Source organism: Phocoena phocoena, chromosome 17 (genome assembly GCF_963924675.1).
Source record: "Phocoena phocoena chromosome 17, mPhoPho1.1, whole genome shotgun sequence".
Lineage (NCBI taxonomy): Eukaryota > Metazoa > Chordata > Mammalia > Artiodactyla > Phocoenidae > Phocoena > Phocoena phocoena.
Window position 1 is genome coordinate 39,495,971 of NC_089235.1, and position 27,054 is coordinate 39,523,024.

The window sequence follows — 27,054 nt, forward strand, 5'->3', positions numbered from 1 at the left end:
TCAACAGTAACAGCTGTTGAAGTTGTTTTTCAGGAACATGGAGCTAGTCTTGCCCAGATCAAACCGATTTTGATGACCAGCCATCCAGCTGGGACTGCGTGAGTGTTTGACGGATGACTTTTGATGTTAGAGGGCCCCAAACTCCACCCTTAGATCATGCTAATGCTGCCACTTCCTGAACGTGCATCCCATGAAGAAGCATATAACTCAGATATGCCACAGAACACCAGTTACTTTACCTTTTGCTTGCCTCCAATCATCTTTCCCCATTCCTCAGACCACCTCACTTCCTTACACCATAAATATCCCAAGGCCCTCACCTTTGGGGAGTGGATTTGAGACTTGTTCTCCCATCTCCTCACTTGGCTGCCTTGTGAATAAACACTTTCTCTGCTGCAAACCTCTCTATTTCTACATTTGGCTGGCTGCATGTCAGGCAAATGAAACTGGCTTGGTAACAATTTCTTGGATATGACACCAAAAGCACAGGCAACAAAAGAAAAAATAGGTAAATTGGACTTCATCAAAATTTAAAATGTTTGTGCATCAAAGGACACCATAAGCAAAGTAAAAAGACAACTCATGGAATGGGAGAAAATATTTGCAAATCATATGTCTAACGAGGGATTAATACCCAGAATATATAAAGAACTCCCACAGCTCAACAACAACAAGAAAACCCAATAAAAAATCAGCAAAGGGGCTTCCCTGGTGGCGCAGTGGTTGAGAGTCCGCCTGCCGATGCAGGGAACACGAGTTCGTGCCCCAGTCCGGGAAGATCCCACATGCCACGGAGTGGCTGGGCCCGTGAGCCATGGCTGCTGAGCCTGCGCGTCCAGAGCCTGTGCTCCGCAACGGGAGAGGCCACAGTGGTGAGAGGCCCGCGTACCACAAAAAAAAAAAAAAAAATCAGCAAAGGACTTGAATAGACATTCCTCCAAAGACAGTATATAAGTGGCCAGTAAGAACATGAAAAGACACTCAACATCACTAATCATTAGGGAAATGCAAATCAAAACCACATTGATATATCGCTTCATATCTAATAGGATGACTGTTACCAAAAAAAAAAAAAACCGAATATAGGAAGTGTTGGGAAGAATGTGGAGAAATCAGAACACTTGTACATTCATTGCTGGTGGGAATGTAAAATGGTGCAGCCGCTGTGGAAAATGGTATAGAGATTTCTCAAAAAATTAAAAATAGAAATCCTAAAAGATTGAGCAATTCCATTTCTGGGTATATTCTCAAAAGAATTGAAAACAGAGACTCTAACAGATATTTGTACACCCATGTTCATGACGGTATTTTTCATTATAATCAAAAGGTACAAGCAATCCAAGTGTCTTGATAGATGAATGGATAAAAAAATGTGGAATACATTTGTGGACACATTCAATGGAATATTATTCAGCCTTAAAAAGGAATGTGAATCTGACACATGCTGCAGTGTGAATGAATCCTGAAAACCTTATGCTAAGTGAAACAAGCCAGTCACAAAAGGACGAATACTATATGATTCCACTTATCTGAGGCACCTGGAATAATCAAATTCATAGAGAGAGAAAGCAGAATGGTGGTTGCCAGGAGCCTGGGGGAAGGGGAATGGATGTTAGTGTTTAATGGATAGTTGGGAAAGATTAAAAGTTCTGGAGCTGAATAGCAGTGATGGTTACACAACAATATGAATATGCCTAATGCCACTGAAATCTACACTTAAAAGTGGGTAGAATGGTAAATGGTCTGTATATTTTACTACAATTTTTTTAAAAGAAGCCTATTTTACTTTCTATAGCTTAATTTTCCCTGAATACATTTGACCGTGGAATTCTCCCTTTTCACCGTAACTCACTTGAATACCACAGAGTGCAAGGGACCAGAGATCACACTATGGGAAACGCTGGCATGTGGCATGGAGGCTGGACCTTAAAAGATAAAACCCCACATTGCAGTAAGGCAAGAATCTCACCTAACATGAGGAAGAGACACATCGGGCCAGGCATCTAGGGAGGGAAGATGCCTGTATCTCACTCAGTAAACTAGGATTAAGACGGAAAACACTAAACAGCAGAGAGCAGAGGAGGCGTCTGCTTCTCTGGAACTTGATGTCAAGATATCTAGGCGGTAGTTCCTGAGTCTGGGAACTTAGGGAATCCTCTTTTGGAGGATTGGAAGCTTGGAAACAAGAAATCCAGGCAAGAGGGCTGAGACAATATGCCCCCCACATACATCCTCAGGGACTGCGAGCTAATTCCCTCCGCCTCTGTTTACATGCAGAACACAGGCTACTTAGCAACCTCAGAACTTACTAAAGGCTTTTTGAAATTTTTAGCCTGTTCTCAGCTGCTAAGGGGAACTCTTTTGGCAGAGAGTTTGGTCCACTTTTTGGGCAGGGCATTCAGGCTGGATTACCCATCAGAATTGTATTGAATGCCCAATGGGAAAATGAGAATTTACAATAACAGAGTAGGACAGTCTCTTGTTAGACAGCCCCTCCCTACTTCCAGACTTCCCTCCTAAGACTAGTCTCTGAAGGCTCTTGGTTTTTTTTTGAATAAAGAAAATAATTAAACATCACTAAAAGCTTTCATCATGTGTCAGGAGCTGCACTTTTTATGCACTTTCCCACTATTCCCTGCAAAAACCTGAGAAGTAGATAATCTTAATTCATTTGTTCAATTTCTTCCTTCAGATGACAAAACTGAGCCTGAGAAAGATTGTTACTTGCCCAAGTTACCGAGCTGGGAACAGGTGGAGCCAGGATTCAAACCCAGGCAGATGGACTCAGAACCCAGCTTCCTCTCGGTTCATCTCATCTTTTCAGCCACCCTCTCACACGGCTGTACAGTCTGCATCTTCCTTCTCATAAAGGGGGTGGATTCCATGTGTCCACTTCTGTCTTCTTTCCTATACTCACAGTTAGAACCCGAAGCACCTATGAAACCCTAGGGTCTCAATTATCTGTTGGGTGGAACACTGTTCCACCTAAAAGCGGGTAAATGGACAAGGTCACTATCAATCTGATTGTTTTTACAAGTCAGTCGTCCTCATCTTCCACACCTAAAATAGCATTTCTCATTTCCCAGTCTGTACAGAGACTAGACACAATAAAGAAAATCAAATTACAAGTTCTCTCCTTTTGCTGCCAGAAGAGATAGCATTGGCATTTCCCCAACTGCTAATGTTTTTTAACTGGCTTTAGACATTCCAAGGGACAGTGATCAAGGCCAGTCCAATATGTCAGCAAAGTAGGTGAGTGTCTACACCGGGGGTGGGCAATCCGCTGTGGGTGGGCACCGAGAGACCCACCTACTCTGGAAGATCTTCTCCACGTGCCAGTCAGACTGACACCAGTGATTTTCCCTCAAACACTGTTGAAGCCATTGATGGGCAAACAAGCCCTAAGGCCACCTCATACGTGCAAAGCACTTTAATAACGTTGTAGAGATTTTAAGACCTTTTAGAGATTGCAAAGCGCTTTTACTTATCTCATTCCGTCATCTTAAAAACACTGAGGTTGGTATCATTTTTCTTATTTTACGTATGAGGATTTTGAGGCTCCCTAATACTTAGCAAAGCCAAGACCTGTATCTAAGTCTTTCAACTAAGGTGGCAGGGCAGTTACTCTTGTGGAAAGAGCATTGAACTGGGATCAGGAAACCTGAGTGCTGGCCCAACTGGGTCACTGAGAAAATCGCACTTATCGGGGTCTCATTTTCTCTCTGTGCCAAAAGGAGGCCCTCTGCCATCCTAGGCCATCTCAACCTCTAACCTGGAGTCATCTTTTGGAGGCAAAATGTCTGCGTGTACTGCCGTGGGACCAAGAGAGCTCAGTAAACATTCGTGTCCAGAGTTTGGCTAAGCTACTCTGCTCCGGGGTATTGCTGCCTCTGCATCCATTTTATTTGGCCAAGTGACCTGTGGGAGGCCTTAAACTGGCACGACCCCCCTCATGCAAGTGCATGCCTAGATAGCCCACAGAGTCATAAGCAAATGTAAGTCCCTGATGTGGCTTTCCCAGTAGCCCTGTGAGCACAGTCTCCCTGCACCCATTAGATAAGACCGCCTTGGAGCTTACCAAAACTCCCGCTCTTTTGTTTGAATTGACCCATCCAGCCTTGCCCCAAGAACCCCAGAGCCCTCCATCCAGGAATCTTAATAAAGGCAGGTCCAGCCACTCTGTCTGCACCCTGCCTGGACCTCCCTGTGTGGCCCCTCAAGGCACGCTGTGCTTCCTCCAGGACCTGTGAGTAATAAACTTCTCTATTTCGCTTCGTCTTGCGGTCTGTTGTTGACTGGGGTTCACCATCCAGCACTGTGTACTGCATTAACAAATGTTAAGTCAGCAAAGTCATAACAGTTAGCTACCAACATCCTTATGGACGACATCTTCTTGGCCATGTCTCCGGTAATGCATGCAGGACAGTTAAAAAGTGCCCTCTTGCAATGCTGGGTGAAAGTGCACGTGGGACGACCACCCAGCTGCCGGCCTGCTTCCCCAGGTGGTACATTCACAATGTGGCAGGTCTTGTCTGAAAGACCTCTGAAGGTCCTGTTTTCACTTATTTTTTCACCTCAGCTCAGAATTCCTTTTGCCCAATCATTCCCCAAATAATCCAAGTTCCTCACAGTGCTGTTTCCAAATATTGTAACACACTATGGCCAGCCACCAGCTCCATCTTACAATCAAACAGATGAATGACAGGCAATTTCCTTTGGATTTTTTTTTAATAGGATTTTCACTTCTACCTCATTGCCTTGTCCAACCTGATGCTTACAAAAAAAAAGAAAGTACTGCTTTCAAGTATATCTGACTGTGTTTTTGTTTGTTTTTTAATTAATTATTTATTTATTTTTGGCTGTGTTGGGTCTTCATTTCTGGGCGAGGGCTTTCTCTAGTTGTGGCAAACGGGGGCCACTCTTCATTGCCGCGCACGGGCCTCTCACTGTCGGGGCCTCTCTTGTGGCGGACCACAGGCTCCAGACGCGCAGGCTCAGTGGTTGTGGCTCACGGGCCCAGTTGCTCCACGGCATGTGGGATCCTCCCAGACCGGGGCCCGAACCCGTGTTCCCTGCATTGGCAGGCAGATTCTCAACCACTGCGCCACCAGGGAAGCCCCCGACTATGTTTTTTAATCAAATAAAAGCTAACCGACTATCGAATTGCAGGCCTCACAGCTCTGCCTTGCCCATTCTCTGATATTCACAACATGCTTTGTGTCTTTGTGTCTGTGGTAGTCCTGATAAGGTACCTTTTGCCAATATTCACGTGAGGGTTATAGTTCCCTCATCAGATATTTATTTTAAAACATCTGCCATCGGTATTACAATTATGGTTTCTCTTCAAATGAGGTTGCTGTAAATGTGTGTGTGTGTGTACATATACATGCATATATAGGTAGGAAGGTATGTATATGTGTATGTGTATGTGTATGTAGCTAAAATTACAAATACCCTCCAAGAAAGTGCCCTTCAAGACTGTTTCAAATTACCCACAAGGCAGCCAGATTTCTGCAAGTCAAACAACGACCGTGAGGGCTCTGGGTGATGCTAGATCGAGTACATCTCAGGCCGCCTGAATTTCCACGTTTCCGAAAGCCTGACAGGAAGAGGTCGCTTCTCTACTTCGGAGCAAGTGGTTAAAAACACCAGCACCACAAAAGATGCAGGTTCACTTTTGTCTCCACTTATTTGACCACGACCTCAGCAAACAAGTTACAAATCATCTTGAGTTTCTGAAAGGGCACACACCTCATAAATACTCAGTTTCCTTGATAGATGCTGAAGTAAGACAGACCACTGACAGCAGCAGCATTTTGGGAAAACACTGGAAAGTGGAGCAAGATGAGAGTCTAGTTGACTTTTTTTTTTTTTTTTTTGCGGTACGTGGGCCTCTCACTGTCGTGGCCTCTCCCGTTGCGGAGCACAGGCTCTGGACGCGCAGGCTCAGCGGCCACGGCTCACGGGCCCAGCCGCTCCGCGGCATGTGGGATCTTCCCGGACCAGGGCACAAACCCGTGTCCCCTGCATCGGCAGGCGGACTCTCAACCACTGCGCCACCGGGGAAGCCCTCTAGTTAACTTCTGAAGTTATTCTACTTGCAGTGCTCTACTCCCTTAGCTGTGAGCCCTCTCCTTTCCACCTCTGCCCCTCAACACACATACACACATACACTTACGCACCGGCACACATACAGGCACACACACGCACACTCATGCAGAGTCACGTGTGTGTGCAACAGCACTCCTCAAGCCCTTGGTTTCCATCCTTTTCCCTAGTCACATGACAGGGCAAGCAGGTGTATAACATTTACTTCCTCAGAGCTTCAGGAGTTAAACTGGACCATTACTGATGGTCTCGGGTTTCTCGTACTGTGGCTCTTTCCTAGGCAGTCACAAAGTCGGAATCCTCCCCCTTACTCCGGTATAATCTTGTAACCCAGGGCCTCAGCTGACACCTGTGCCCGCCCCGTTCTGCTATCTTTCTCTCTCCCTCATTTGCATTGCTGTCTGGCTATTTAGGTATCAGGCCTGACCGCGTTGGGAGCACTCCTTGTACAAAACTTTGAACCCTGCCAGATATGTGTACTCATAAATCCAAGGGACACATCGATGCTTCTCCTGCTGGACGGCTTCCTTCCCTCTGCCCAGGGCACAGTACTCGGTACGCTAGGCCAGGTGTTCCTGAGGATTCCTCACGGTCTCCTTGCGGGGAGGGGATGGTCTTGTGCCTCTCGGTTCCTGCCAGGTCAGCTCTCCTGGGGCACGTACTGAAGCGGCGCCACTCATCTGTCACACCCTATTCGGCAATATTCAAAAACTGCATTGCCTTCTGAACCAAGTCCAAACTTCTCAGCCTGAAAAATTGACGTAGTCTATGACTGCTCCCCTCTTATCTTCCTGGTTAGTCACTCTCGCGCTTTACATTTAATCCTCGTGATAATCCTTTGAGATGGGTATTATCCTCGTTTTTCAGATGAAGAAATTGAGGCTTATAGAGGCTAAGTTGCCCTAAATAACCCAGCGTATTTCATTTCCTAGGGTTACTGATGTTACCATAAACTTGGTGGCTTAAAACAACAGAAATGTATTCTCTTGCAGTTCTGGAGGCTAAAAGTCTAAAATCACGATGTCAGCAGAGCCATAATTCCTCAGAATGCTTTAGGGGAGAATCCTTCCTTCCCTCTGCAGCTTCTGGTTGTGCCAGACATTCCTTGGTGTTGCTTGCTTGCAATTGCCTCACTCCAATCCCTGCGTTCATCTTCATGTGGCCTTCATCCCTACGTGTCTCTTCTGTGTCCAGATCTGTCTCCCTCTCTTTTCTCTTATAAAGGCATCACTGATTGGATTTAGGGCCCACCACAAATCCAGAATGATTTCGTCTCAAGATCCCTAACTAAGTACACCTCTACGAAGACTCTATTTCCAAATAAGGTCACATTTTGAGGTAGACATGGATTTTGGGGGAGCACAATTCAACCCACTACGCCTAACAAGTAAGAACATGAAACTACATTTTTCTGATTCCGAGCCTCACATATTTAACCATTTACATAACCACCTTCCAGGAAGCTCCTGGTCAAATTGGACTTCTTTTATTTTTCTCAACAGATTTTTCTCTTTCCTGCCTCTCTGCCCTTGCTTATGTTATTTTCTTTACATAGGCCAGCTTATCCATTTTTCTTTCTTTTAACCAATCTTACCTGTGGAAATCTTGAGTAGCCTTCAAGATGAAGCTCAATGCCACTTCCTCCAAGAAGCATTCCAGGATTGCACCAGCCAAGCAAGGAATTCTTTTTCCCGTCTAAGCTCCAACCACCTTACTTCACATGCCTCCATGGCCCCTTCTTATCTTCTATGTCATATTCTAGTTATTTGTGCAGTTGTCCTCATTCACATCGTGTCCCCCTCCCACCAATATGTCATAACTATATCATAAGCTTCTTAAGGGCGAGACTGCCTTCTCCCGCCGTGTATTCTCCACAGCACCTTTGCACAAGCAGGCAGGCACTCCATGGATTTTGCCAAGTGATTTTATTTGCCTTGTTCCCTGTATTGAGTAGTTCATGTACTGAGCGAAAATGTAGGATGCTTAAAATCCAACTTTTCTCCAGTGCTCCTAATTCCCCAAAATGGAATTTTTAAAAATAGCCCAATTTGGGCTTCCCTGGTGGCGCAGTGGTTGAGAGTCCGCCTGCCGATGCAGGGGACGCGGGTTCGTGCCCCGATCCGGGAAGATCCCACATGCCGTGGAGCGGCTGGGCCCGTGAGCCATGGCCTCTGAGCCTGCGTGTCCGGAGCCTGTGCTCCGCAACGGGAGAGGCCACAGCAGTGAGAGGCCTGCGTACCGCAACAACAACAGCAACAATAATAATAATATTTTTCTTTCATTTGAATTTTATCTAATGGCAGCAAATCTAGTGCCTTCCAGGTATAATCCTCCCACAGTTCATTTTCTTCCCATCTCTAATGCCACCTTCTCTGGCTTTATGGGACAGTCAGCTTTACTCTGAGGACCAGGACAACGTCTTTAGTCATCACTATATTCCCGGTACCTGATGGTGCCTGGGTGCCCAGTAAAATCTAAAGGAGGTGTGAGCGAATGAAGGCGAGAATGCTGCGTTGGAGAAGTCGTGGGACTTCTCTTGGGGCGAGAACTTTTGTCGGTCTCACGTTATTCTCACCACGACACTGTGAAGTAGGTGATATTGTCATCCCCACGTCACAGATGGGAAAACTGAGGCTGAGAGGACAAGCAAGTTCCTCCTGGTCACACATCCACAGTGATGAAACCAGATTGAAAAGCTGTGGGATATATGTGTACTGTGTTTGCCGTATGTGTATGCTATATGGGTGTGCTGTGTAGAGGGGTGTGTGTGTGTGGTGTGTGTGTGGTGTGTGTGGGGATGGTCCATGAGGACGAAAAGAGCTGTGTGTATAGGAAATGGTTTTGGATACTAGAAGATGCAAACGAGTTCCATCTGGAACCCAGTCCTAGCCCAGACATTTCACATCTGAACTAATATCCCCCTGGACTTGTTTGCTGTAAAATGTCCTGTCAACCTCGTGGGGCCACTGAGAGGAACCGTGCAAGAAGAAACGCTATAAGAAGCTTCAATATACACAAAGCAGTGTATTGCAGAGAGTAAAGAAATGAAAAGGAAAAGACATAGTGGCCCCTGATTTTGAGTTTCCAGACATATAAAACTAACTAACTGATGCAGAATGGAAGATGTGTGACAATGAAAACTGCCGTCTCTCGAGCTCTTTACGGTACGGCAGACTGAAAGACATCCATCTCACAACCTTCCAAGGTAGGTATTATTAGCAACCCCATTTGCAGATGAGAAACTAATAGTCAAGAAGCTTCAAACTTTAACTACTCCAAAGACACACATGTTAAATGGCACAGCCAGGATTCATCCCAGGCCCGTAAAACCTGCATCTTTACTCTTATCACCTCCCTCTGTACTGTTTCCTCGACCAATTCAAAGATGCAAAGTGCGGAGATGGGAACCTTTGCTCCCAACTTGGAAAAAGGAGGAGAAAGGGCCAACAAAATAGAGAGAGACACCTTATAAAACTGTGTCGCTTTGGGCAATATGCAAGATCCCTTGATTGTCACTACTAGTGTGTGTCTGATTACAAACTCAGAAAGATAGGGAGTTGAGAGAGCAAGAGCGTGCTGGGGGTGCCGGAGGTGTGAATGGGGAACAGCAGGAAGTCCCACCCTTGAAGCAGAAGGGCTACACAGCACCACTGGAAAGCAGCCACGTGTTAATGTCCAGCTGTAAAAATGTCAGGGAGGAGACCTTGGTTAAAAGCCTTGCAGGCTGAAAATCACCAGTTTCCTTTTTCTCCCCCCTAATCCTTTATAATTTCCTCTAGTGCTTTACTCAAGCTTAGGACCATGAGCCTTCGGGGAGCAAAGCAAAGCCCATCTGTTGAGTCAGGAATTTTGCCAGACCAAAGTAAAGGTCAATCTTGCTTTTCCTATAACTTGGCATTTACATGACCTCAAATACTTGCTAACTGTATCAGCCAAAAATCACTTTGCATTATTGTGAATCACATGTCAAAGGAGAGATGTCAGGGATACTCTTTAAAACAGATGATGACTGGGCTCTTGCCAATGAAGAGAAGAAATAAAATAATAGGTATGTTTCTTTATAATGTGCTTGCTCTAGAAGCTACATCAAAATGATCATGATCATCTTGAGTCGGGAGGAAAAACATTTCGGAATGCCTTTTTTTTCAAAGATTTTATTTATTTTATTATAAGACATATAGGTAAAAACTTGAATATTCTGAAAAAGATAGAAAATGGTAATAAAAATGGGCATTTTTCTTATTAAGAAACATGTTCATAAATATGCTTTATCAAATGTTAAAATGGTTGTTATTTTGCAAAATAATAATAAATAGAGCAGAGCTGTGGCATAAAAGGGTCAACCCAAAATGCTGGAAGTATTTATGTTTTGTGTTTTATAAAACTTCAGACCTTCGATTATATTTAAAAATTTGGTATTTTGCACTCCAGGTTCTCAATAATTTAGATTTTAAAAATATCTTTTTATGATGGCCCTATGATTTAAAAAATACTGCAACATAAAATGTGGTTTGACTAAATAGAATTTGATTAAAATAATTTTCCTTTAAATAAAAAATTATAAGACAACAGTAGTAAAGATATAATTTTTGAACCCATTAGCGGTACATGTAGCAGTTCCCAATTCTATACACTTCTGGACCCCTGACTGTGGGCACTGAACAAAAATTGTTTACTAAGCTTTAGTTTCCAGCAAGTCCATCGTTTCTTTTCACAGCTTCATGGAGCAATAACAGTGATGACCGTGATGAACCCAGTTCTGCAGTCTTAGCTCCACAAATATAAGGTACAGAGAAAGAAGTTCTCCCTCCTTTGAAAAATTCCTTTGATGGCTTTCCTGTATTTGTTTATGACCCACTGATCGGCCTCAAATTCACATAACAGAACACCAGGCAAAATTTTAATAATGAAAAATTCTTGTCTAGGCATTATTTTGTAGGCTTCAATTCTCTACTAGCCAAAGGAGAGAGGAAACACATGTGAACACCAACCATGTCCCCTAATGAGTCTTGGGTGTTCAAGCAGCAAAGGTCAGGCTTTTCCTGTAAATAAATACTGAGTCTTCACAAAGCTCTTTCATTTCTCATGCATTTTGCTGCCCATCCGCCTAGCACGTTAGTTCCCAGCTAACAACGGGGCAAGCCACATCTAACAATACTTAAGAATCCAATCTAATATAGATTATGGGTCCCAATGGCCTTCAGTGATGTCCACTGGGGGACATTGGATGACTCCGGATGCCTAGAGCACAGAGAGGTCATGGCAGGATTTGGACTTGAGCTTGAAGGCCATGTTCTTGTTGTTTTTGGCCACGATCTTGCCCCAGAAGCGCCTGGCTTTCCTGGGGATGCTCTCCCTCCTCTTCTGGTAGGCCAGCCGCCGCTCATTTTTCTCCTTGCTGTCCCGCCGGAGGCGGACCTGCCTCACAATGCCTTCAAACAGCTCCTTGACGTTATGCTGGACAGCTGCAGAGGTCTCGATGAACTTGCAGTCGAACACCACGGCACACGCTCTCCCTTCTGGTGGGGAAACGAGGGAAGAAGAAAGTCAGGGGGGCTGCAAAATATGACCCTACACCCAGAAAGCCAAGCTGGATGAGTCCTAATTTTAAATGGTCCTCTGGGGAACTCTAAGTCAGTCATATATGCGATGGATACAAGAGGCCACTGGGACACATGTCCTCTCAGGGCTTAAATAGAAGGACACGAAGGTTCCTGGAAACAGGAGAGATGAGCTTTAGATCTGGCCCACCAAATTCACTGTGTGAAACTCCAATTTCATCAAATATCAGAATATTAATTAGTCAAAGCCATAGCCTAAATTTATTCCCATAAGGAACTGGGTTGAATATTTTATAAACATTTTTTTAATGTTTACAACAATCTTTAAGAATACATTATCCCTTTCAGATAGGTGATGAGACTGGAGGGGAGAAAGGTGGTCCTTTAAAAACTTGAGGCAGGGCTTCCCTGGTGGCGCAGTGGTTGAGAGTCCGCCTGCCGATGCAGGGGACGCGGGTTCGTGCCCCGGTCCGGGAAGGTCCCACATGCCGCGGAGCGGCTGGGCCCGTGAGCCATGGCCGCTGAGCCTGCGCGTCCGGAGCCTGTGCTCCGCAACGGGAGAGGCCACAACAGTGAGAGGCCCGCGTACCGCAAAAAAAATAAAATAAAATAAAAAACTTGAGGCAGTTCACATAGCCTGTAAGTGACAGGTGTGAATCCAGGCCTGCTTCACTCTCAAGTTCATGTTCTTTACTCTTTCTCCTGAGTCAGTTTCCTGAATTGAAAACAAGAATCCGACTATTTGACTTTCCTCTCTGAAAAAAATTTTTTTAAGCTTTGATGAGATATTTTGAAAAAAAATTGGAGAATTTCACACAGTACAATACAATTACGGCAATCTATCCAAACAAGCTTTTCTGAAAGTCCCATTTTCGAATGTTCTATTGTGTTCAATGACCAGGTGTCCAAGTTTTGGTTTAGAAAAAAATGACTACTGTAGACGGTCATTTCCTAAGAGTAAGACATTCCCAAGCTGGTTGGGTCTATTAAGTATTCAACAGGGTTCTTTTCTCCTGGGTGGAGCCTGGCAATGCAGTATTTTATTTTTTTTACCATCGTACCAAATCTGTATTAGGCCAATACAATTTTAAGGGCCCCCAAAGGCACTTGGGTGCCAACTCAACAAACAGGAATTATCCCTGAACCAAGTACGACAAAGGATACGTGACACCATCAGACTGATGCCTTAACTGAAACTTAGGAAGCAAAGGGTAAGGGCTGGGAGGGTGTTTCTCGGGTCTACAGGAACCAGAGGCAACCAGAGTGGAATTCTTAATCTCAGTGAGACTCTCACAGTGCCCCTGAATCAAAGTTCCCGTCCTTCTTGCTTGAAGATGCTACTTTCACTTCCCAGGACTCTTGAGATCTCCCTGGAGAATAGAAAGGACAAGGAGCAAAGGCTGGGGACTGCCAGTAAACCCCTGAGCATGACCTCTTCCCTAAAGGAATTCCAGGGAAAGCCTTGGGGATAGGGAGATTGGAATCCTACTGGTAGAACACATGATCTGCTGGGAACAGGGACACCTTAGAGAGTATACATAAAACTCCATGTGGCATTTTAATAAGTCTCTGGTTCCAGCTTCATGAAAGAGGAAGGAAGGAACAACTGTTGGAAGGAAAATGCAGGTGACCCAGAGACAGTTTCTATGGTATTGGCACCACTCCTCTCACCTGATACGGACACTTCCCGGCAGCGCACCAGGTCACTTTTATTGCCAACCAGAATTATAGGAATGTCCTCTGTCTGCCGGGCCCTGCGGAGCTGGATTCGAAGCTCAGATGCCTTCTCAAAGCTGGCTCGGTCCGTGATGGAGTAGACAATCAGGTAGGCATCCCCGACTTGCATGCAGTGGTCTTGGAGCCACTCATTCTCCCCCTGATAAAATGAGATCTCCCATGAGCTCAGACTTGCCTGGTAAATGAGGTGTTAGTTTGAAAGAGACAATGTGTTTATCCTAAAGTACCCTTGCTGATATGAGAAAGGAAGAAAACTTATTCCAACTCTCCAAAAGGCATCAGTCTTCCATGCCTACAAGATGTCTGTGGCTGTAAAGACTCCTAGCTCAGACAGCACTGATGCCAAAAAGTTTTATGATTCCTCCTACAGCTTGAGTTGATAAATTATACAAAGAGTCTGCCAAACAATATTTCAAATTTTATTTAAACTACCAAAAACGAGTCTTTCCTGGCTTCCATAAAACTCCTTTGCCCCTAAGTGACAAAATTAAGAATCCTTTTGTTAGCATAGAAGGGTCCTTAATAAACAGAAGGTCTAGCAAATGGGCTCAGAAACCCCAAACCTTTAAAAAACAAATGTTGAAAACTAGTAGTGAGAGTGTCAGCTTCATATAATATGTTTTTATGTAGTTTAAAATTATCATCCATACTTACTGGCACTTTCCCTAAAACAAATACACTTTTTTGTATTCTTGAATAGAACTAAAGGCAAATCACTGCAACTTGCTTGTTATTCAGAGCTCATTTATGAATGACTTGTTCCTTAGAACAGTTTCATTCTTCAGAAGTAAATGCTTTTAATCAAGAAAATGAGTCCACCTCATCTGCAACATCAAAAAGGGCAATGTCACCCTTGCCCTAAACAGCCTGTTGGAAGGCAGGCCCTGAAAGGAATTTACAGAGAGCTACAGGCTCTGCATACCTTATTTTCCCACATGTCCAGGAGTATAATGGTTGCACTTTCCCCATCAACAATCAGTGTTCGCTCATATGTATCTTCTGGAAAAGAAAGAACAGTGATCCTGGAGGCAGGCAAATAGGCAACACTTTTCTGTAAAAGGGTGTAGAAAATTATGCCCGAAAATAAACGTACTAAATATGCAATTAATTATGTAAATATACAGAGTAAACTGTGTAAATATTCACACAGGCAAATTATTTTTTTAATCACCTTCAACAACATTCTACGTATATTCCTCCAGTATTCTGCTTAGTAATAAGGAGAACACCTACATCTTCTGAACGTGTACCCCCAAATGCTTGAAATGAAAGGCGTTTGTTTTCATCATTTCTATACCTTTTATGTAGTAAAACCATTCAGGAGAATAAACTCACTTTACTGCTTTTGACTCAGAGTCCATGGACGGTGCCGTGAGAAACACTAACTGCCCGGCAGAACCGTAAACCCAGCTCATAAGCCTCCCATGGAAACCCTCTGCACCTTTCAGTGGGGTGATTACTGAACACTCACTGGCCATCTCAGGAGCTTTCAGCTCAGAGACATTTCTCCTCTTTTGAGCTGTGCAAGAAAAAAATCTTGAAACTAGCCCTGCTTTGGCGAAGTTTTCTTCGTTAAAAAAAAATACAGTTCCCTAGGAATAAACAGCCTTGTTTTTCCATCTTAAGTAGAACAGAAGTGCAGTCTCCAGCTCTACTTAGTAATGGAAACCTTCCCCCTGCACTTGAGCCCAGATGGAACGCAAGCAAAGTGTGAATGTGGTACAAAGGGCCAGAGCAGCTCCATCCCAGAAAAATCAGTGGGAGTGGGGAGAGGGGGGATTAACTGAGTTAACTGGGATTTTTGCAAGAGAGATTCCCATCAATCCCACACAATTGAACCCATACCCACTCTATTTTCACAATGAGGTTTCCTGTTTTGAATTGTATCATTTGAGAATTATGATCTTCATAATGATTTTTTGCCATTTTTCTTGCTGTTCCTTTTGCCTGGAATCTGTTCTCTCCAATATCGAAAGGCTTGTTCCCTTATCTCTTTCTGAGGGATGTGTTCCCTGACCATCTATTTAGAATTCCATCGCCTCTCTGCTACCAATAATCCTTACTCCCTTCCTTGTTTCATTTTTCTTCATTGTGCTGACTGCCATCTAACATGAATCCATTTAACTTACTTATTATTTTCTGTCCCTCTCGCCTTCCAGAATGTTAAGGCAGAGACTTGCATCTATGCTGCTTACTGCTATTTCCCCCAGCACCCAGGACAGCGCCTGGTAGATTGTAGGTGCTCAGTAAATACTTATCAAATGAATGAATAAATGATAAAGATAGCATTGTGGCTTGTGAGCACAAGCGAACCTGAATTCAAATCTGGGTGCCATCTCTTATGAATGGTTTGGCTCAGGACTTCTTACTTAAGTTCTCTGAGCCTCAGTTTCTTCATATGTGAAATGGGATTGATAACAGTATCCACACCTCAGGGCTGTGACAGTTACATATATTAAGCCTGGGCACAAAGTAGGAATGCAGTAAGTGTTAGCTGTTATCATCACTTCTTCAGATGGAGGAAGTTGGCTCCTGCCATACTTGCCATTCCCTACTACAGGTAAATCCTAGCTTAAGAGCCCTGCATTGTAGGAACCAGGGCAATTCCTGTTTCATAATAGTGAGGATTTTATAAAAAGCAATGCTCCTGGTTCAATGTTTCTTCCTCTAAGAATCAGAATCAGGAGAGGGAAAGAAAAGAAAATATGGACAAATGAGAATAAAATTAGCCAGGAATGGCTCTTTCTGTCAGTTTTCCCATCTCTTTAGGTGTCATTCTTCTAAATGATGTTAACAGTTTCCCACTGGGGGATTTTAAATCTATTATTCCCATCATGTCTGCCATCCACAATATGTATCATGAATGGGATCGCAGTGGAATGCCTAATTTGGCTTGCTGGAGAGTAGGGCCTCATGACCTCAACAGGCAACTTTATACAACCAAGTGCAAATCATCAAAGTTTGAGCAGCACAGATGGGGGTAGGGGGCGGGGGAGCTGACTGCCCCTTACCACCTCAGAGTTTTTCTCTTTTCTCTGAAAGACCTCCCTGCACTCGGAAAACTCAAAAAAGCACTTTCTCTGCCCTCAGCTCATTGCTCACCGCGCAACAGTAGGCACAAGAGATTCACTTCAATCCTTAGTAGTTCAGACAGAAACATACTGTATTCCAATAGCTAAGGGGAAAAGCAAACTCAAACTTTCTCTTGGCTTACGAGGTACCAGAAGAAGTCTAGAGGAAAAGTGGACTAAAGATTCCAGCTGCAAAAATAAGGCCAAACTGCTTTTCTGTTCTGGAAAGTTCCTGACAGGATCATTCTGACTGGACTTACCTCTGCCTGAAAGTCATTGTGCCGGAAACCCAAAAGCCTAAAGCAATACACCCCCGCCCTGCTTTGTGCATATGCCCTGCACCTGGGCTTATGTATCACCTCTGGCCACATGCCCCAAGGATTTCTCACTCAAAGCATCCTGCTTGAGAGCCTTCTGCGACCAGGAGAGGACCTGCTTGCAACCAAAGCTCTATTTTCTCTTCCTCTCTTAGTCCCCACCTTTCAGCCTTTTCAAGGGTTAACTGGGTGAGAAGAGGGGAAATAAAAGAATATAAAATTCTGGAAGAGTCCTTTGAAACTTGCTCTGAGTTAAGGTGTATGGAGACAGGGTTAAGGCCTATTGGCTTATAAGGCTTTTCAGTAACCTAGTCTGGGGAGTCCTCATTTTTCCGGTCCTCTCCATGAAAGACAGGGGTGGTACTCACACCCTGCGTAGCAAGAGAGACCATCCTGCGGTGTGGGATGGAGTTTGTTGTCTGCAGCCATCTTCCCCGGACTAGCACACCTCGATTTGTCTGTCTGCATCTGACCCCCACTGTGCTTGGAGGACCATCCCGCTCGAGACCGGCTCAAGCGCTGTGTGTGAACCTGCCCAAGAGTTCTCTTACCCGCTGGAACCGGCTGAGGCAGCCCCGCGAAAGTTCTGAGGCTCCAGCACCCCTTTCCCCTCAAAACTCTCAACTGCTTTCAGCTTTCAGAGCACAGAGGATCCCAAGGAACCCTAAAGGAACTCCTGCTTAGGAATACTGGCCTATCCTCTAGTGGCTCATGTCTCCTCTGCACACATCACGGGGCCCCAGCCAAGGGGGACCAAAGTGGATGAGGACTTCAAGCAATGAAAGGTCCAGTTGTGGAAGATAAGCCCAAGGAAAGGAAACAACAGATTCAGAATCAGCTCTAACTAATGTTCGTTCACTCGGTACTTACTATGTGCCAGGCACCTGTCATCCTCTTAATACAATTTAAGTAGTTATCGTCTCTATTTTACTAATAAGGAAGCTTAATGAGGGTAAGTTTCTTGTCTCCAGGGCACCTAGCTAAGTCAGTGTCGAAACTGGCTGCGAGTCCGGTGCTCTCTCCTGTACTCCCTGTGCACACGTGCAATGCCTTCCACCTACCTCAGGGCTTCCAAAACCTAGTGGTCCTTAGGGTCCAGCTCAGAGACCACCACTTCCATGAACCCTTTTCTGATTTTCACAGCCAGAAGTAATATTTATTTTCTCCTCTGAATTCCCACAGCACTGCGCTTGTGCCTCTTTGAAGACACTTATCACATCCTATCGATTTATAGCTGATCTCTACTGAATATACTGCAAGCATCTTTAAGGAAGAAGCCCCGTGACTCTTTGTATGTCCTCAGAGTGTTGCATCAAGCTCCACGGTATAGGTTCAGTAACTGTTGAGGGATGAATGGACGGATGGATGGATGAATGAACGGCATTAAGCGTGCACAGAGAGTCATAAGATTATTGCAATATAATCTTAACAACATCCATCTTTATTTGGAGAAATGGTGATGAGAGTAGTATTTTTCTTATGGTTAATGCTGAAAAAAGAACAATGCAGTGAAATGCCGTGGAAAACCCTCTCCTTGGGAAACATAAAAGCCAACTAGTGATTCCAATAGCCACCTATACATAAGGGCTGTAACCCTAGACAGTATAAATTTAGTTACTCAAATAGGACACACTAGGTAGGATGAGTCAGCTGAGAAGCTTCTTGTTGCCCAAGTTTCCCTCTTTGAGGAGATAAGGAAAGGATTCTCTCTACCAACTGCCCCCTCTCCCTATTAAACAAAGAAGCTTCCCAGATACCGAAGCCTGCCTTCTCAAGTTTCAGGGATGGGTCAATCTTCTTAATACTCTATGCCTATGGGGATACCGCCCTCTGGATAGATACCACCACTGCACTCTAACAGACAAACATTTTTGAAAGTCTGTTATCCACTAACTGTTTCAATTCCTCCCTCCTAAAGAAACAAACAAAAAACTCTTGGTTGGTCTCTCCTTTATATCAGTCTACAAAGCACTTTATTGTTACTTCTTAAGGTATTCATATAATTTTATCCCGCTCTGAATTATAGCCACTGACAGCTCCTTCCTAAGAGGGTATGTATGGTGTACACCTCGTTCATCACTGGGTACCCCAGAGCCTAGCGTGGAGCCAGGCATGTGGTCGGTACCCAACCCAACGTGCTACAGTATGTAACAACATTTGGATGCTAAATCCAGGGGCTGCCGAGTACAGCGAAAGAACACAGGATTTAGGTTCAACCACAACTAGTTTTGAATCCTGTCCAGACCATGGACTAGCTTTTTCAACCTGGGAAAGTCACTTGACTTCATAAGCTTCCATTTCTTCACCTGTAAAATAGGGATATTAATACCAAATTGGTTCAATTTTCGTAAGTATTATCAAAATACTTGTGGGAAGTACTTAGCACAGTGCCTGGCACATAGCAAGTTCCCTATCAATAACAGAAGGAGAACACCACAAAACTAACATTATAAAATCCTGAGTTCTAATTCCAGCTGTCCCGCTGGGTGATTCTAGGAAAGTCCCTAAGACTCAGTTTACCCATATGAGTACAGGAATAATGTCAGGACCAAAATAAACAGTAGCAAATATAAGGCTCCCCAAAAAGTGCATGTCTCACTGCAAATGTGCATTCTAGATGGTAGTTCCTCCTCCCTTTCTCCTGTAGTGACACTCACCCACAGGCTTTTACATCAAAAGAGATACTGACCCTCTTTCTCCCTTGAAATACGGTTTAGCTATCATCCCTGAGATTTCAGGAGTGAGGAGAGAAATCAATGTTCCATCAGTGAGTCATCATTTAAAGCCAGTTCAGACCTGCCTCATGAAGCAGTGAACTCCCGGACAATGGAAGAACAAACGTTTAGTAGAAATGGGCTGACAGTAGTGAGGAAGGAGTAGGATTTCTATGCATGAAGTAGAGGGCAGAACCGAGTCATCACTAAGACATCTTCCTACTCCGGAAGTCTGTGATTCAGCTGTGAGTTGCAACTGAGCGTAGAGACAGACCATGCCACTGGGACAAGAACTGGAAGGCTCTCCTTCATTTCTGCAGCTGCAAACAGGGACACACAGCGACCCTGGCATTGTCTAAGATGGGAGCCGTGGCTGAAAGACATTGTATGAAAACCATCGACTATTGGGATCCTCATCTTACTTCCCAGAATGTAGTGCTATGCTTTACACGTATTTGAGGAAGATGTGAATTTTTGAGACTGTGTCACCTCAAATTCGTTTTGGAAATCAAGGCTTAAATAATAAATATTTTAAATGAGATTGTACAGGGAAAGCTGTCTTGAAAAACTGTAAGACTCTATACAAATATATGTATCATCATTGCTGTATTTCACTATTTTTTTTAAATGTGCTATTTAAAATACAGATTTTAAATGATTTTATACCCTCAAAAGCCTCTAATATTGCAATACACAAACTAGTGAATTCATCCTCACAGTTTTTCAAATTGGTTTGGTTTTAGGTGTCACCATGGAAAAAGGCTGTGTCTACACTCAGTTCTTGAAAGGTCCAGGTCAGAAATGGCAAAAGCCAGAGCCGGGATCCTGACCCTCTGGCTCTGCCCTCTATAATCTGTCTCCCCAGTCCCTTTAGAGCTGGAATCTAAGAAATTCCCTTTCTGGCCCAGGTTCTATCTACGAGCATTTTCATTTTTTTGTCCCAGGGGCTTATGCCAGTGCTTCTGTGGGGACTCAGCTCCTGAGCCGAAGCCAAGCCAAGAATGCATAATCGCAGTTGCCAACTCTGCAGATAAATGACCCACCTACTCGCTCTTTCTCCTGGACCACTGCTGACCACAGAAGCCCGCTGGGGCTGGTCCACCTACCTCCCAGCATTTCGCAGTCACTGTCCATGCTGTCATGCACGCCTGCAAAGATGCTGGCCAGAGTGGACTTGCCCACCCCCTGCTCCCCTATGAGAACCACCCGGTAGTAGGTGTTCCCCGACTCGGAGGAGATGACTGAGTCCGTGGAGTCGGAGGACCAGCTCCGGCGGCAGTGGTCCTCGGGGGTAGCAGAGTGACGGTTGCGCTGGCTGTACTGGTGGGGCTCTTTCTGGACCATCAGATGCCTGCCATCGGCTGGGATGCTCCAGCGCTGCTGCTGCGGCTGCATGCCCACAGTGCCCTGGCGCATGGTGACATTATTCAGAGTCATCGTTGGGTCCTAGAGAGCAAAGCAGCCAAGGTGTTAGCATTAGGAAGCGTGAGTGAGAGCTCAGGGGGCTTAAACACAGTCATCAGTGATGTTTTATTAAATGAGGTGAGACCCAAGTAACCCTAACACAAGGAACACCAATGAAGCCGTCAACAGGCTTTCAACCGAACACACACACACACACACACACACACACACTCTGTTACCAGCTCCTCAGGCAGATTGTCACTTGCAAAGAGGAAAAAATGCCATTAACATCCCCCACTGCCCTGGGGCTTCCTCCATCTTCAAGAAAGCCTGGGGATTCCCCACTCAGAGCTGGCACAGAGGCAGCCAGAAGGAACCAACAGCCTCCAGAGATGGCTTGAAAAGCAACAAGTTAATGCAGCTGGGGACCAGCTGGCCAGATTAGCTGCTCTTGTCTAAACATGGCTCTTAATTGCACCAGCATCCAGCGGGCCTCAGTGGGAAACACGTGACAATGACATCACTCCCCCTGGCTGGACTGGACAAGCGATTATTGGAACTTCCATGTTTAGTAAAGTTGCCCGGATGCTCCCCAGCTGCCTGAATTAGCTATTATTTGGGGGGGCGGGGGGGTAAAGAATTTGTTTGAGGTTTATGCCTCAGCTCTGCCCTCCTGTCCACGGATATCACATTTAAAACATCCCAGCCCCATGCCTTGTCTTTCTGGCAGGGAAACGACCCGCTCAGGTTCAGACCTGTCAAATTCGCAGAGAAAATGCTTCACTCTTATTAAACCATGTCCGCTTCAAGAGTTCTTTAATTCAACTCAGATTTCCACCTTTCTGAAGCAAATCAGGTCAAAGACTCTCCCCAAAGACATTCAACAACTTCGCTACAACTTTCCCTTTCCCAAGGGAAAGCTGCACGGAGGTCCCCCTTGCACGGAGGTCTGTACTCCCAGGCTCCTTGAGATAAAGTAGAAGCATTCTTATTTGAATCAGCAAGATCCACTCGGGAGAGAGAGAAATGCGCAGACACTCCCCTTCCCACGCTCACCGCCACCCTCCACACCCCAACCCGTCGATGACCCTAAGCACGACCCTGACCGCGATGATCAGCCGGGTTTTTTAATCTCACGTGCAGCGCCCCCGTTGGCCGACTTGAATTGAAACAACCAGAGCCTGACGGCTGCCCTCTGACCACAGCCTGTAGGAGGAGGTGGCCCTCTTCCTGAACTGAAGCAAGGAACCTGCTGATGACAGATGGCATCCTTTGCACCTTAAACTTTGCCCCCGACCTGGAAAACCACAGTGCGGACAGCACGTTCCGAAGGCTCTTTTCTCAACTTAGAAAGTTCTGCGGGCTGGGAACGCCCATCCCTTCCCCAACCAGCCCCCCACCCCTCTCCAGAGTCGGGAGGGCCCCCGCGAGCCGCCTGGCTTACTTGGGCGTCCGAGGGTCGGTGAGCGCTGTGATGCTGGGGCCGCCGAGCGCAAGGGTGCTCGCGCGTTGCCGCCGTCTGTGCCTCCGCCGGAGCCCGCCGCCCGCAGCCGCCGCGGCCCCGCGGTTTATACCGGCCCCGCCGACCCGCGCCGGGGCTTTTCCGTGACGTCAGCGCCCCCGCCGGGAGGGGCCGGCTGTGCAGCAAACCCGGACTTGAGGCCACTTCACTGAATCAGTTACTCGCCATCATGTGACCCCACTCTCCCCTTTCAAAAAATAACGACAGTTCAGTCCCGGGCTCCTTTATTTTGTTTTGTTTTGTTTTATTTTATTTTTACCAGGTGGACACAGGAAGGTGAGAAAATACACTAAGTGCCACATAATCGCGCTTCCCAGGAAAACACTTGCGAGCTGTCCGGATAAAGGATGGAGGAAGAGGCAGGTTTGAATTGGAAACCCGGTTTCGCCAGAAAACAAAACAGGGATCCGCCGGGCGCGCGTGTTTTGGGGCGCAGCCGCCTTCAGCGGTCACGGCTTGTGTTAGCCGCATCTCCTGCTCCTTTTCCTTTCTCCCTGGAAGAGGGATGGAGGGCAGCCCCACACTGCTCTGTTTCCCTTCTCTGACAGGGACCCAGAGAGAAGGGGCCAGAGGAAGTTGAGGAAAGGGGACAAGACCTTGAAAAGGTCTTGAAAAATAACCTAATTAAGGATCCAAGCAGATTGTGCTAAACGTTGCCGGCGCTCCCGCTCTGGACCGGGATGCTGAGGCTCCTCAACCAGGGAATTTAATCAGCGTCGCGTTCGGCAGCAGCATCTCTGTACCAGCCTCCCTGGCATGGCTGGGCCTGGTCTTGGAGCCAGTTCTCCACGCATGGGAGGAGCCCTGAGCCAGAAATGGGGCCCAAGTCCCCCGAATGAGTCCTCTGAGTAAAGGGCACAGGGTAGTAATACAATAGCCACTTCTACTACCATTTACTGAGTACCTCAGAGTCCCTATACTCAGTAGGTACCGTTAGGCCTCTGCAGTACCTCGAACTTTACTACAATTTGGCAAGGTGGGTGTAGTGCCACTCCCATTCCATAGAGGAGAAAAATGACAACACAGCCAGAGAGCTTGCCCAAGGTCACACAGCTCGGATAAGTGGCAGCGTCAGGATTCAAAGCCTGGCTTGCCCAGCTGAAGGGATTCAGTGACTTCTTTCTGGGCACCTGGGCATTTCCCAGACACTGTGTTTGCAGATGACACTGGCCTTTCTAATACATCCATCCATCCACTTTTCCAGCCAGCTTCTTCTCTGGGTTGGCTGGTGGCTCCGGAAAACAAGCCAGAGGCACCAGCATCTATTCGAGTGGCCGGACTCTGCTGTGAGTAGGGCCCATGTTCCGTTATCCTGCAGCACTTATCTGCTCTGGGGATTATCCAAGTGACCAGCTGCTGAGACATGCCAGGCCCCAAGCTGGCAAAGGTGAAATCCACAGAGGAATGAAAACTTAGAGATCTCTCAGTCCTACGTGCCCTGGCCTCCCCCAACCTCCTACTTATTTTATATGTGAGGAAGCTGATACCCAGAGGAGTGACTACCACTCAGTTAGTAATTAGCAGAGCTGGAACCAGAACCTGGGTGTCATAATTTCCTGGATGGTTTCCATCATTTCCATCGAGTTTTCCTTCTGGGCTTTACCAGGAGAGGATGGCTACAGATGTGGGGAAAGGAGAAGAGTGGGGTGTCAGGGAGGGACAGAGAGAGAGAGAAGGCGGGAAGGACACCATCCAAAAGTCTTCCGCTGGCTCCACGCTAAAATACATGTAACACGTGAATCATTGGTACTTCAGAATTATCCATGCTTTTTCCATGCTGAGCCTCCGACTCTGTCAGCTGGTCTCAACAGAAACATTACGTGTGGTAAAAACTGAGAATAAATCAGAGTATGTATAAGCATATCATCTACCTCTCAATTCTACTTTTGCCCATTGATAAGAACTTAATTCTTCCCATTAATAAGAACCTAATTCTATGTCTAGGCAATATCCACTCTGAACTATTTTTCATTGGTATATGTGAGGCATGCAAAAGAAAACCAACTCTAAAGATGAGGGAGGGGGACTTTCAGTCCACTATTGATTCGGTAAGTACAGCAATGTTGTGTTTGAATAATAGAATCTGCCGTCTTAAATTTTCTGTCCCACAGGAAGCCAGACAAGAAAACAACTACTTAGGAAAAGTTTCAACTGAATGGCAGTTAAGTTGGAGTGAGTATTAGACAAAAGTCACTGTTATACCTCGCAAAGCACATTTGACAGCCAAGCGTTATCCGGCAGAGTCCCAGCTACCTCGTCCAAGATTCCAGCTCACTGAGACCATCTGAGGTTACAGAGATGGAGAAAAAAAGGTGGAATCAGGGAATTTGGGCCAATAGCAAGTTCTGAAGAAGAAAAATTGGCAGAATATTGTAGTTTCTTATTCTGTGAATTATTCCATCTGTATTCCTTCTGCAGGCATTTGAAGGCTTCCTCAGATTTTATCTAACAGAGAAAAGAGTGGGGCTAGGAGACAGAACTCCAAACAAAAAGAACTAATATTTACTGACCAATGCACATACCTTATCTCGGTTCATCCTCATCACCACTGCATCTACACATGTTTCATGGATGAAGACGTTGAGGAATGAGGTCAAATGACTTGTTCAAGGTCACAGAGCCAATAGGTAGTGGAGCTGCACACTCTGGGTCCACAGCATTAACCACTATTGTTTAGAGTAAGGGATACACTTCAGCCCTATTCTCATGCCAGCCCCACCTCAGCCCAGCTCCTTCCTAACCCCCCTCAAAGGAGAAGGAGTTTTTATTTGATTGGCCAAAGCCCATAACCTTCATTGCGCCCCATATCAATGGGGAAGGTCTCTCTCTCCTTAAAGGCATGAACCACGCTGTTCTCTGTCTTTTCTCTGGGTCCTATGCCTGGGTGAGAAGGTAAACTTGGGGTTCTTTTGGGGGCCTGACTATCTCTCTTGTCTTTGTCACTGTCACTCTTTGTCTCAGCATAGAGACCTGTGCAACTAGCCCATGACTTCAAAAAGGGGATGAGACAGAGAGGAAGAGGTGGGGAAGGAGGGGAAGAACTTTTGACCAGGGCTGGGACTGAGGCATAAGGGATTTGCACAACCAAAAATGTCACATTACTTTGAACCTCATCCCTTGAAAATTCTAGGGAAGACAAGATGATGGGTAGGCCCAGGATACGTACATCCTTGGGTCTGTAATACTATCCTAAAAGCCATAAAATCACTCAATCTTTAACATATACTTCCTCATCTATACCGGAGACTTACTGCAACCAAGGTCATGTTTACTCATGCCACCAGGTCAGTGCTACTCAGCGATAAAGTGACACCATCCATCTTCACCACCAACAAAGAGAAGTTATAGACTGGACACTGAAGAGGTGGTAAAATAAATGGGTTTGGTTTTTATTGCTTTTTAAATGCTTTGCATTTGGATGCCTTTAGCCAAAGCATGTTCTCTAATTCCCCCACAGTCCTCACTACTCCCTGATGTCTTCTACTCCAGCCAGCTTCTCTCATTTAGATTATCTACCTGGTCCCCAAAGGCACTTGCCTTTGTGACCCCTGCAAGGACTGAAAGAAAAAATAGGGGATTCAGCATTAGAAAAGCAAGTTCAAACCTCGGCCTTTCCTCTTTGGTGATCCTGGGGATGTCACCAAACCCCAGAGGTCTTGGCTTCGGCTGCTGTGAGGACTAAAGGGCGGCTGAGCATGCAGCGCTTTGTTAACCACAGAGCACCGTGTCGATGCGAGTGATTATAATGATGACGCAGGAGCCAAGGCTTGGATCTTGGCCACCTGCCATCGGTTTGGCTGCCCCTTAAGGCTCACGTTAAATGAATCCAGCAGAAATCAGGACACATGAGACAGGGGGAGGCAGGGCGGGAAATGTACTCCTATTGATGTTGCTAGGAAAAAATAATTAGTAAGGAGAGTGGCACGGTTAAGTCCTTTGTAACCAAACAAGGATCTGGGGTCAAATCCAGCACACAGAATAGGTCTACACCAGCCGCAAAAGCGCTGGGAGGAGCTGGGTGGGAGGCAATGCGCAAAGTGTCTGAGCACAAAAAGAACCTCCTACCCCCTCTGGGAAGTCTAAAGAAGGAAAGAATTACTATATGGAAAATCATTGCTTTACAGAAGGGGAAAATAAGATTCCAGTTGCAAAATCAAGAGAGCCCTGATCAAGAGAAAATAAGGACTGAAGAAAAGATGGCTAAGAATAACCTCTCAACGTCCAGAGGCCTACGGAATCCAGATGGACACTCCCTCCAGCTGCATCCTCCTTCAGGCTGGCCCCAGCTTCTCATCAGACCCCTGCTGGGCAGATTTAATTTTCCGCTGAAAAAATTTTTAGCTGTCACACTTCCTCCGCTCCATTAGCCCAGGCTGCTGCAGGCCTTTCTTGCTCCTTCAAAACTCCTGCAGGGTAAGTGCAGAATGTATCTCGGAAGGCCGAGGGGAGGTTCCTGAAGTAAATGGACATTCACTGCCCAGGTTCCTCCATTCATTACAATAACTACTGAGCATTTACCTGTTACCAGAACCTGTTCTCAGGGCTAGGGGTAAGGTACTTACGTTCATGGAACTTATATTCTGGTTAAAGAAATAATAAATAACAAATAAAGTATCACCA

At 45.6% G+C, this 27,054-nt stretch overlaps 1 protein-coding gene across 1 annotated transcript; it reads right to left on the bottom strand.

Moving 5' to 3' along the window:
• Window positions 1-9,971: 9,971 nt before the first annotated feature.
• On the bottom strand, window positions 9,972-21,382 carry GEM (GTP binding protein overexpressed in skeletal muscle). Its single transcript, XM_065895128.1, has 5 exons — window positions 21,195-21,382; window positions 20,615-20,954; window positions 14,329-14,405; window positions 13,341-13,545; window positions 9,972-11,627 (listed from the first exon to the last, which is right to left on the bottom strand). Exons 1-5 carry the CDS (start codon window positions 21,228-21,230, stop codon window positions 11,350-11,352), a joined length of 936 nt encoding a protein of 311 aa, XP_065751200.1. The 5' UTR covers window positions 21,231-21,382; the 3' UTR covers window positions 9,972-11,349.
• Between the last annotated feature and the right edge of the window lie 5,672 nt (window positions 21,383-27,054).

Coding starts and splice junctions, on each gene's coding strand:
- GEM (XM_065895128.1), bottom strand. CDS start 21,230: ATGGAGGAAGCCCCAGGGCAGTGGGGGATGTTAATG. Junction 20,955..21,194: donor GGCAGTGGGGGATGTTAATG/GCATTTTTTCCT, acceptor TTTGCTCTCTAG/GACCCAACGATGACTCTGAA. Junction 14,406..20,614: donor TGACTGCGAAATGCTGGGAG/GTAGGTGGACCA, acceptor TTTCTTTTCCAG/AAGATACATATGAGCGAACA.